At 39.3% G+C, this 12,603-nt stretch overlaps 1 protein-coding gene across 2 annotated transcripts in view; it reads left to right on the plus strand.

Annotated features, from left to right (window-relative positions):
- Window positions 1-12,603, plus strand: part of PRKG1 (protein kinase cGMP-dependent 1) — a gene marked incomplete at both ends in the record, with an annotated part of 385,856 nt that overhangs the window by 358,255 nt on the left and 14,998 nt on the right. For both annotated transcript variants that reach the window (XM_079535711.1, XM_079535712.1), the window contains one exon: window positions 217-313. In XM_079535711.1, the coding sequence (XP_079391837.1) occupies window positions 217-313 (97 nt within the window). The remainder of the gene's footprint in view (window positions 1-216; window positions 314-12,603) is intronic.

Raw genomic sequence — 12,603 nt, forward strand, 5'->3', positions numbered from 1 at the left:
GTACGTTTGCTTCTCGCACTTTGCAAACCATGCAAATTGGAGTTATGCTCTAATTGGGACCAGTGAAATGATGAGCGTGAATCAAACTCTAAGAGATAAGATGGAAATAAAGCAGGTAAAGACTGTTCCCCACTCTTGCCATGCGGGTACAGTATTACGCAGTACTCATGTTTGCACCTCTAAGAAATTTCCATTTTTTCGCATAAAAAAATCCAGATATGAAGCCGAAGCTGCCTTCTTCGCCAACCTGAAACTGTCTGATTTCAACATCATTGACACCCTTGGAGTTGGAGGTTTTGGACGAGTTGAACTGGTAGGTAACCTTTTCTTCTCTGAACTGTGTGTGTCTGGAACCTGTATTGTGTTATGAGTGCTTTTTTTGCTCTTCATTATTACACCAGAATTCCTGGAAGAGAAGTATGTGACAGGATTCTGTGTTTTCTAATGGTTGAAGAATGCTGCATCATATTTCTGGGTAGATACAATTGAATGAACAAACAGTCCGCAGTAATTGTGAAAAATCTATATGCTCATTTTAGGAGAGAGGGATACTTTTCTCTGCAAGTGATCATACATTGAAGCAGAACTGTTTATGACATTGACTGCCATTTAGCAAGAACCTAGTCATACATTTAACAAGTCATACAATGTTAAAATTGAAAGAGAAACCTAAAATCTTACGTAGCCGAAACTGAAATAATTGTTTGATGTTCCTTTGAGCAGTTTCTAATTGAGGTCTAGATGTAGATCTACAAAAGCTGTAGCTTTAATATCTGAACTGTAATAACAACTCATAGAAAAATGTTCTTTGCTGACTTTTAGTGGAAAGGCAAAAACTGAGCTTGCTTTTTTGCTCTGCTTGGATTTAGAGCTATCCAGTTCATTAAAGCAAAGTCTGAGCAAGAGGAGACCAGAAAGGCAGCCGCTATGTGCCCACTTGTAATCTAACATAAAAACAAAAATTTATTATAGAAAGAAGGAGCTTAGTTTACATCCGCGTGCTAACCAAGGAGGAGTTTCTGATACTGAATGCCAGTACCGTGTGTTAGGATTCCTGTAAGTTAGAGGCAGAAAAGTGAGCAGTTATTGCTACCATCACAAAATTCACTGGAAATCCTTGCTCTGCAATTGTATGGGAGCCTGAAGCACTTTTTAATGTTATGCCCTTAATGCTGAGATCTGGAAAACCTGCAAAATAAGTGTTTTGGTAATTACTCCTGATGTGATGGGTAATTTCTATGTTAAAAGTCCAACTCAGTCTTCTGTGTGATTAATTTCTAACTTTTCCTATTTGGTTTTATGTAAAACAATGCAGAAGAGAGGACATCAGTGAGAGCTTTGATTTCTCCCTTTTTCCTTTATTCTGTGTTTATTGATTTAATATTAACAACTGTTTTTTGGAAGGCAATGACCAGAGCTCATGCCCTTTCCCTGCTCCTTCTATAGTCATCTGCTGCCGAGGCCACTTCAGAGCAGGAGTTTAATTCAGGTTGCTCTGAACCTTCCTCCTGAAGGCCCTTCCACATCATAAAGCTCAGGAGATTTGTTTCCTAAGTTAGCAACACCATCAGCTTCTCAACCCCACTTAACCTGTAGCAAGGGACCCGATGCTGTGGGGCTTGTTCTGCAGCTTGGGAAGGAGCTTGCTAGGTTTATTTTCATTTCTAATTTTTATTTTGGAGGTGTATTGTCAAGCTTTGAGTACATCAGGGGAGGATGTGTGAGGTTGTTATCACGAGGGGTTGCTCCAGGAACCCTAAAGCCACACAGATGTGAAAACTGGACTGTGTTATTGGTGGTCATGAGTCCTCTACCTTGGGCTACAGTCAGAATTAATTTGTAAGCCCTAAGATGCTGACAAAAAATAAATAAGATGAATGTAATAATGAACATGTTGTCAATTCAACTTATCAAATCAGAATCTGGTGGAAATATTTACATTTTCAGCTATTTCCAAATATCAGAAGCCCTAACACCACCTACAAGATGGGAAAATGGGAGAAAAATTCCCATCACCTTTGTAGGAGTTTTTAAGGTTGAGTTAACCATCCCTTGGCCTTGCTCTTAGAAGCAGGGGAATGCTATTAGGTCATTTTCTGGGCAAATTATAAGTACACCAGTGAATCAGACAGAGCCTCCAGCCTTCTCATCAGCTTAAAGCACTCCCCTTATTGGTCTCCTGTTGTCACTTTGTCGGTAGCACTGAAGTTGCTCACGCGGAGTGGTGACAGTTGTTCCCTGCATTGTGATCCTACCACGTGCAGGAGGAGAGGACAGAAATAGAAGAGTTTTCCTTTGGGAAAGGTGTTTTAGTATTCAAGAGAAAGGAGATGGGGAAGAGGAAGATGTGAAAGAATCAAAGGGCTTCTGTGGGTACTGCTCCTGCAATGATGTGATAAAAACATACACTTAGTCACTAGGAGTGACAGCATGGAGAGAGAACCTTAGATTACAGTTAGTGAGATTTCGGTTACTCAGGAAAAAAGATGGATTACATCACTAAGTAGTCCTATCCTTCTGCTAAAGAGACTGTAGCTGTTCCTAATTAATAGTGAATTACACACAGAAGGATGAAAATATTGAAAAGCTTAACTTAATGCTCTGGATTTCATTATTTTTCTTCATTACCAAGAAAAGCTATTTTAATACTCTCTTGGCTTTAAAAAACTAATTGCCTTTCCAAATTACTGTTTCAGTGCTGACTACTGGAAAGTGAGGTCATCATGTTATCAAAGCAAGAAACTATTATTTTCATCAAAACTGAGCCTTAGGATTGCCACCTCTCACAGTTTACATCTTTGTACAATTTTGTACACTTTGTGTACAGAAAATATTTGTTATGGCTCAAGACTATAAATGAACTCATGCTAAATGTAGTGCAGGACCTGACTCTTTTATTCCCTAAGTGTACTAGTGCACAGCACTGCTGGAATTTGTTCCTGAGAAACATTCCCATTTCTTGCACTTTTCAAGAATAAAATTGATCGAATTAACCAAGTGCATTTTAGGGAAGTTCCACCTTGGCTGCTGTAGGCAAACCCCTGGGTATCTGCATAGCCTTGAAGCTGGTGGTGTCTGGCTGCAAGCTGGAATGTCTGGGCTTTGCTTTGCTGGCCAGGGCCAAACAATGCTCCCATTTGCCTGCGTTTTAGTGCTCAGGCATGGTTTGTGTAAATAAGCTTTGGTATTCTGGGCACCACTGTGTATGCTGTCTGTCTTTAGAGTTCATCCCATCAGTGAATTTATATGCTGGTACGTGTCTTTTAGGCCAGACAGAGTGTTATTTAAGCAATTTTCAATTATGTGGAGATGACACTCAGAAATATATTTTCATTCTGATTTTATTCCTCTAATAGAAAGCTTATCCCTATGGTCTCTTGTGGTGGCCAGTCCTAGTAAGCGCATATCTCCTGGAACCTTTTCTAGGTCATTTTACTTTCTGCATTTGCACTGCTGCTGTGTGTAGCTTTGCATTGCTGCTGTATGTGGCTGGCTAGGATTTTTAATGGCTATCTGATGCCTCTACAACATGCCTTGTCCTTACAGATTTTGTTCTGGACCTTCCTCTGCAGCTGGACTTTGCCACAGCTTCAGGCAGCTTTGAGAGCCTACAGCCTTGCCTGGGCTGCCTGGTGCCACATTCCTGGGGCAGCCCTCCTGCGTTTCCATCCATAGCACAACAGAAGGGAAATAATAGGACTGGGATCCTTGGTTTTCATAGCACGGATTAACTGAGGGCATCCACTATTTTTTGCTGCTCGTCTTCCGAGCACTGTATCAGCTAAATATCTTCTATGTTGACATCTGGACACCTCAGTAACACACAATAGTAACGAATGAATTTATTGTCTCAGGTTTGTGTCCTGGAAAGCACCATGTTGCAGAGCATGGAGATGTAGGTCAGGTGTGCTCAGCCTTCATAAATCATCTCTCCTGGACTTTATTGCTCTTGTCTTTGTTCTTTAATTTCCTTTTAATGTTAGCCTTATATTTCTATTCATCTGTTCCACATCAGGAGTTTTGGATTTAAATCAAGATTATATTAGACAGCTGTGAAATAAATGTATGAGGGTGTCTGAATGTACGGGGTCAGAGTAATTATTGCTCAGAAATCAGTTCATGTAGGTGATGCTTGAGCACGGGTAGCCTAGGAATCAGCCCAGGCCTGCAGCCATGTCTTGCTTCTATTGATGTGCTCAGTTATTGCTTTGAGCAATCGCTCAGATGGAGGAAGGAGATTTTAAATTGCTCCTGTTATTACAAAATTGTACAAATCGTACGGTCCTTCCACACCCAATCACATGGCTCAGGGCATTCTGGAAGCAGTGGTGGAAACTGGCAGATTGAGGATGAGCCCAACACTTAGCTCCGACTTGACAGAACTCTTCAGACATTCAAATGTTGAGCGGTGTTGCAGAAGTCAGTGACATTTCCAGCCCATATTTCAGGCTGGAAGGGACCTAAAGAGATTACCTCTAACCCGGTGGCAGAATCAAACACATCCAACCAGTCTCCAATAATATGACATTGAAAGTCTGTAGGAAATTAGGTTCCCAAAGCAAGTTATCCCAGTGCCTACCCATTCCTTGCTGCAAGAAAAGCCTCCCTGCCATTTAACACCTCCCAGCTGTAGCCAGCCTAAGTTGTTTTTATCTCAAGCAGACTCGGAGGCAGTTTCTTCTCTTTCCTTACAGTATGGTTATATACATTTGAAGATCTATCACATGATAGCATGCTGTCACATAAGACTGTTATCACTGAAATATTCTTCTTCAGGAAAAATAAGTTCTTCTTTTGAGTTTTACCAGTAATTCATGCTTTCTGGGGCAGCAGTCATCATGTTTACTCATTCCCCAGATGTTTTCCTCTCTTTTAGAAGTACCCCAAATGAAGTGCTTTTATCTAACATGGGCCTTCCCATGGTCAGGGCAAGCAAGACAGCTGCAACAAAATGCCTGTGCTGTGACTGAATTGTGTCCCTTTTATTTCAAGCCATCACTGCGATTTGTAAAATTTAAATTGAATTCCCTTGCTCTTCACTAAAGCACTTACCGTCCTCTCTGGTTTGGCTTTAGTATTTGCAAAGCTAATAATATTCTCCTTATTTTATTATCCAGGCCATTAATGAAAGCAGTTAATGGTGCTGTATACTAGACAGATGCCTTTGAAGTCCTCCTCAGAACATCATATCATCTTAATGATGAACACTAAAAACTAAATTCCTTTATAATAGAAATTGATAAAGACATATGCAGCACAAACAAGCTTTGATTTCTGCCAAATTTCACTAGTAGCATGTGAGACCTTTCTTAAATGGATAGTATGGCATTTTTCATTTTTATTTATGTTTTAAGAAAAATCTAGCCACAGATGATGCAGTGCAATCAAATTTATTATAGCCTCTAGCTTTTTTTGTAAACAAAAGCTTTAGTGAATTAATTGGATGGCAAGGAAAAATACCCTATAATTGTCTTCCAATAGTGTGACAGATGCATAATTCAGACATTTATTAGTGGAAATTTCCAATTCTGTAGCTGTCGTTTCATTCTAGCTTATTATGAAGCTTCTCATTATGGAGATCAGTCTTCTCTTTGAGATCCTTGAAATATTAATTTTTTAATTGTTAAAAATCCTTTGGCCTCCTTCCTTTTGAAAGATTGGATATTTTGAGTGCAGTCAAGGTGAGAAAATTGATGTTTTAGTGAAGGATTTGAAGATCATGCATCTGAGCAAATCCCACATTCAGATGACAATGAAATTGTGGAGCTGAGAAAAATGCTGCCTTTGAAGATTTGGCCAATTCTTCTTGACTATGTGCAAAGCGTTAATTTGAAACCTTTACATGATACTCTCAGATGGGAATGGAAGACAGCAAAGATTCTGTTTTTCTTTATTTTTACCTTAATTTTTAATTCTTTATGGATTTGAATAAAGCTGAGCAAGTGTTGCTTTGTAGATTGAAATATGTTTCAGTGCCTGCAGCAGGGAGGTTGGAACCAGATGATCTTTGAGGTCCCTTCCAACCCAAGCCATTCTATGATTTTGTATTCTTGGAACTTGTCTGTTAATAGAATGGATGCTGCCAAGGGCAGGAAAAATGGGGTGCTATTTTTGCCCATCAAACGGCATCAGGGTCCTCATGAGGTTTCAAGCTGTTAAGTTGAAGGCTTGGGCTCAGGCTGAAGATAGGAGTAAGACACAGAAATAGATGCCATTTTGCAGACAAAGCTAAACTCAGGAGTGTGGCCAAAATCATGCACGGCGTTGGAGGCTTTAGGTCTTTTCCAAAAGCCACAGTAGTGAATGCTTCCATTAGATTTAACATATTTTAGCTATACAACCCTTCTTCTGATATTTACTTTTTATTGAAATGATTTTATGCATGAAACAGTTTGCATTCCTCACAGGTTTTCAGCCTTTTCCTTCTAGACATTTTTGAAAAATAATATTTACCTCTGGGGTTTAGAGAAAGGCACTGATTTTAATCTGTTTCCCAATGTCCTTGCTTATAAAAAATTTAATTGTACATGTTGTCAAGCACTGAATAGCAGTTTTCCGTACAGGGATCAAAACTTAGAGTTACAGATTTTGTGTTTACTTATGTGTACTCATAGAGTATAATTCTGCAATTTGTTTTCCCAAGGAGTCCCATAGCACTCAGACTGTGCTGTGTGGTGGGATGTGGTAGTGATTTACCAAGCATTTGGATCGAGATGTTTTCAAAGCAAATGAGGACACCAGCATGGACAGTTTCCACTCTGCTGCCTGTTTATAATTCATTCTTGATTCAGCCTTCAAAATTTGGTGTATCCCTAAAACTTATTTTTCACACTTTTTGATTTATTTTTTTTTTTTATCTTGAGATCATTTGTTTAAGTCTCTGGTCTTATCCAGTGCAATCACTGTGGCTGTTCACACATGGACCCCAAAAACACATTGCTGTTTTTAGAGCAGGTGAACTTATCCCACCTCTTCTTCCAACAGCTGTGAGCATGGAGCTAACCAAAAATTTGTCGTGTGACATGATGCACGAGATGGGAAGGATATAAGAAGAAGCACAGGGTAGCATGCTTGTTATGATTTGGTGATGCATGCTACGGTTTCTCTCTAAGCCTTAGGTCAGGAGAGCAGCTAAATCCTGCCTAAAGGAGATGCGCAAAGTATCTTCTTAATGGAGACATCTGAAATACTTTGAAGCATAAATATGCACAAGATATTTCCCCAGTTCCCTATCAACAAGAAATAAAAAATAAAAGCAAGGTGTAAGGCAACGAGTATTATTATAGGAAGTCTGTTTCATCCAGAGAGAACATAAACATATTTAATACTTAAAACAGGCTGTATTCTTCTGCTAAGGGGAAGAGCGTCCACTTGGTTGGTGCAGCAGCTCAGCTGTTGGGATTAGGGGATCTCAGTTTGCCTTCTCCTTAGCCTATGTGCAACCCAAGTGCTGCACTCAGCAACAGCTGCTGCTATTTTTGTTGGTTCAGATACATCTATCTGGAAAATAAAGGACCATGTACATGCCTAGCAAGCAAAAGCGTTTGCACTTCAGCTCCCAGGCTGTGACACAAAGATACTCACATTTCATGGTAGCACTGATTTCTACATTCCTCCCAAATATTGCACACACGCTGCAACTACCAAAAGTCCTATGGGAAAGCTCCTAAGTACCATCTTTGTTGGTATCAAGGTATCACTGTGCCCACAGGGGGTGTTGAGCAGCAGACAGCAGCAACAAGAACTCGCCTGTGAGTGGTGTGTAGAAGATTTCAAGAAAAGGCTGTGGCCAGCTCCTAAAGAATCACTGTTGCTGAGCATTCAGGAAAAGCCACATCTCCAGAGTAAAATAAATATTTTTACTCAGAAAAACTCTGCTCACTGTATGTTCTCATTTAGATAGGAGCCAGGCCAGCTGCCCTGAGGATTAGCAGAACACTCTGAAGCTTATGAGCAAAGTTTTTGTGATCCTAGTGTCCAGAAACTGAAAAAGTCCATGTTCAAATACATCCATTCTGTCTGTTAGAATCTGGGGATTTTTCAGTGTGACTTTAATTTTAGCTGCAAAAATGAAGGAAGGATTAAGTGTGTTCAGGCCCACTTTCATGTACATGAGTCTGTTGTTCTTTCATGTCTTTCATGGCTTTAAGTGTCTGGACAAGAGTATCACAGAGGACGGCATCTGTAGCAGCTCTGTAGGGAAAATGCACAGTCGTAGGGCGTCTTGGAAAACCCACAGCCAAGTAAGAACTGCAACCCAGAGGCACAACATCTGCAATAAAGGGGAATTGGAGAGATTCTTTATGGTCTACTCCTCCAAGGAGATCATACAGGAATAGAAGACAGGGTAGTCAAAATAGTACATCCTCAGTCAACATCTGGAATATGACAAGGCTGAAGTATTTCACTCATTCTCATTGAGAGTAAAACCTTCTTTTGGGGATTGTTCAACGATCTGGTGAATATTTATCAAAGTGTAAAGGTCAGCTTATATTTTATCTGAAAAGTTCTCACCGAAGTTGCACAGAAATTGCTAACACTGTATTTTATATAATGCACATACATATATAATTTATTATAAATAAACATATGGAGAGAGAGAGAAACTTATGATGAGGGAGAAAGAAACAGAAAGAGGAAGGATAAGGAACACTCAGATTCATGCATTTGCTCTTTCTTTCAGCCTTAGATTTTGTATCCAATTTTCCCAAAAAGCTTAAAAAGGCACCGAGGTAAAACCATATTAATTTGTAAGTGAATTATAGCTGTGGTAACAAATCAGGCCTTGAATGCACTGCATTTCAGAAGTTGCAGAAGTTTGTACATCATAAAGTAAAACAACATTTTTGGAGTGGTTCCAGTATTTCTATGCAAGCCCAGAAAGCCCAGGAGAAGCCCTTTAGAAATAAGGAAGGGAGACTGGATCTCTTCTGTTGTCCTGATTTTTTTCCTTCTCTTTTTCCATCTCCTTCTCCACTTCTTTTCTCTTCCTGTTCTCTCCTCACCCGTGCTTGCATCTTTTCCCATCCTTGCAGCATTCCACTTCTGCTCAACTCTCTACCAACACATCTTCACCGCACTTCATAAGGGACTTTTTCAAGTTTCTTTACCTAAACACCATTACCTAAACACCATGTTTTTCACTGCTGAAAACTTAAATGTAGTCCTGTGACTTGAAATTATTAGCAGCAAAATGAAGACCATTTCCTTGACTTGACTTCAGATCCTCTTCAGGGAATTTCTTTGAATGTATGTGACCCATCTGTTTGGGTCGCCTCATTGTGATGACTCAGGCTGCCAAAAAGTGCCTGCTGACTTGGGCACGGGCATCATGCTGAATCATAGCAAAGAGGAGAGGGGAGGCAATGGCTCAATGGGAATGGCAGGGGATTGGAAGTGGGTGGACTTTGAGGTCCCTTCCAACTCGAGCCTTTCTATGATTATATGATAAAAGGCAGGAGTCTGATTGTTCCCATGTAGCCTCCCCAGTTCGTACCTACAGAATAGTGCAGCCATTCTGTGGTTCCAAATCTGACTGTGATATCCCATCTATCCCATCACTGCAACACTTGGGCCAAATATATTGCAAAATATGTATGCATGTATTTATCTTATACATATAGGCAAAATATCTATGTATGCAAAATAAAAACAACTATGTCTTTTTTATTTTATTTTGCTTCAAAACTGGACTCATTTAGTTACAGACAAGATTTCTGCTGTTATTTTTGTCACTGAGATGCAGATCATTTCCTGCATAAGAATCCTACAAAATGACCTGTTCCAATCAATTTTACCTCTCCTGTCTCTAGATTTGTACATCACTTCTTCATCATGGCATTTGGCTTTATTTAACCATGCTCTTTATTGAATTTTCTTGTCTTTTGAAGAGGTAATATATTCCCATTCAACAAATGAAAAGATTTATGTCTCCCTCCAGAGATTCATTTCTAACACAGGGCAAGATGTCACACAGATTCACCATACGGGAGTCCCACTGGGACCTCAGTAGCACCTATAGGTTTACAAGCATTCAGTATTCTGGGGATTTTTGCACCAACTAGGATAGAGGTTTGCTGTTCAGCCTGCTTTTTTTTTTTTTTCCCCCCCCCACCGTTTCAGTAAAACAGACAACTTCAATTTTATCAGTGAATGTGGACCTTTACACTGGCAAACAGTGCCCTAACCATTTACTGCATTGCATCTCCCAGAGAGATCAATCTGGAGAATTTTGCACTGGTGAAAAGGCAATGAGTATTCAAAGACAGAGTGAGAAGTGGAGTGAAAACCTGAGAGAAGGGGGCAGAAATTCTTTCTGCTTGCAAAAAAAGCAGATAAAGATAGAGGGCTGATGGTTACTCTGTGTCAACCATTTCAACAAAGAATGATTGAAACTGAAGGCTCCAGCAGGTCTCTACCAAATCAATAGTCCTGGGGCCTTTGATATTTAAGATGTTTCTTCAAGTTGTGTCAGCGCTGATCTCCCTGGTGTGTAGCAAAAATGGCTCCTCTGCAAGCTGCCGGCCTTGGAAAACTGCATGCTTTTCCTCTTCTCTTAAGCATTTAGGAGATTCTTGTGGTGGGTTTGTTTGGAAGGCTGAGCTTCCTGCCTGGCATATCCAGCTCCTTCTGAGATGGGAGACAAAATCTTTGTGGTTTTGTGGCTTCATGTGCAATCATTTTTTATTACATTTGAAGGACAGGGTGTTCTTAGCCCGTTCTCAGCATCTCAACATGAATCTTCTCTTTTGAAGTAAAAAATCCAGGTAGCTTCTGGATTTTTTTTCTACTTTTGAAATGAGATTAAGGTTAGACACGTGTTGTTTTTTGTTTTTTTTTTCTTTGTTTGTTTGTTTGTTTTCTATAAACTATCAGGAGCTTAATATTAAATATTACTGTTTATTGGAATAATAAAAATGACGTGGAGACCACCAGCTTTACACTGCAAAGACATCATCACAGTTTTCACATTCAGCAGTAGCAGCAGAAACCCCAAACCAAGGGGGAGAATAAGACGTGTTGAAGAAGGAGAAGTCTGCAGGATTCGTTGTCCATGTGGACAATGAGCTCAGAGAAATACATAGGAAAAAGATGATCCAAAATTTAAGCCTTAGATTGAGTACCTCAGTGGTATGTTTCAGTGCATCAGCACATTTAATGCAAATTAATCCCGCCGTGCTCTCAAACTCTTGTAAATCCTCTGCATTATCAAGCACATCATGAGTAGCAATGGAAAATTTATCCAATTCTCCTGTGGCAAAAGGTCAGAGTCTTGTATTAGCTAATTGTGGTTGCACGTTTGTTCTATATTTAAACATTTATGGCAATTATGACATTATAAATACTGAATACAAATGCTGCCTTTTGCTTCCCTATAGTAATTTCTTTCCCTGTACTTCTTTTGGACGTATACAAGCATCCTGAAAAAACAGGATTTTTTTTTATTATTATTTCTTTTTTTTTTTAAAGGAAGAAATAGCAGTCAAAACCTATGGTATTGAAATGATACAGCAGAAATGGACAAACTGAGATTTGTTCATCCTACCCTTTGTTCTATAATTTTGGAATGCAGCGATCTGAGACTCCACTCGGTTGTCACATTTATTTTTAACACTGACGTCTAATAAAGATTAACATTAGAGAACTAGGGATTTGTGTTCTGAGTAAGTTTAGAAGTGCTAAATATAATTTTATTAACAATGCTTCCTGTTCGGATTGCCTGAGAAGTGTTCAAATCTGCTAGCAGAGCTACTTTCTTGGCTCTCGTGTTCACTTATTGCTTGTCTCTGGACAACCTAACTGTGAAAAATAGGTGCTAAAAGAAAACAGATCTGATCTGTAACACATGATATGAATTTGCATGGTCTCTTGCTTGAAATAATTTTGTTGGCATTTGATTCACTTCATTGGGTGGGTGAATCTGAAGGGAAGTCCAGCAATCAAAACTGCCATCAAAAGCAAGAGGGGTTTTTCCAGAAATATATTTTTGATCATAATAAAAATGGATATTTTTTTTTGCAAGATTTGATAAATTGCAGTCAGCATAAGTTGTTCCTTATTTCATTATCATTTCTTTCTATGTCACCTCACTAATCTTCCTATTTCCATCAAACATCCTGCTTTGATTTAGATCAATGTCAAATAACTTTATTCAAACAGTTGTACATATGCCATTTATTCAAAATGAAAAAAAACTAAGAAAAAGCCTTAACCCCAAACCAAAACCATTTTTGTCATCTTCAGTCTGCAGTAAATGCAGAATTTCATTCTGCTTTGACCTCTGGTCAAAATGCATCGTTGTACAGCAGAGCATCGTTGTACAGCATCAGTTCAATAAATAACCAGAGAACTCAGTAAATAACCTCAGAGATGAAGGAAAATGTTTTTCTTTATTTTATGTGGATTGTTTAGGCCTTGGTACCCTGTCTCCATGACGATTAAATGGTGATCACAGACTTCGTGCAAAGATAATGAGTTTCTGAGTCTCTGTGTGAAATGCAGAATTGTGCCTTTGGAAAAACAAGTTTTACGTGGGACTGAAAAAACTTGTGGCTGCAGGGAAAATGAATCTTCACAAATCTGAGGACAGAAACCCCAAGTGGT

Source organism: Tetrao urogallus (genome assembly GCF_951394365.1).
Source record: "Tetrao urogallus genome assembly, chromosome: 5".
Classification (NCBI taxonomy): domain Eukaryota; kingdom Metazoa; phylum Chordata; class Aves; order Galliformes; family Phasianidae; genus Tetrao; species Tetrao urogallus.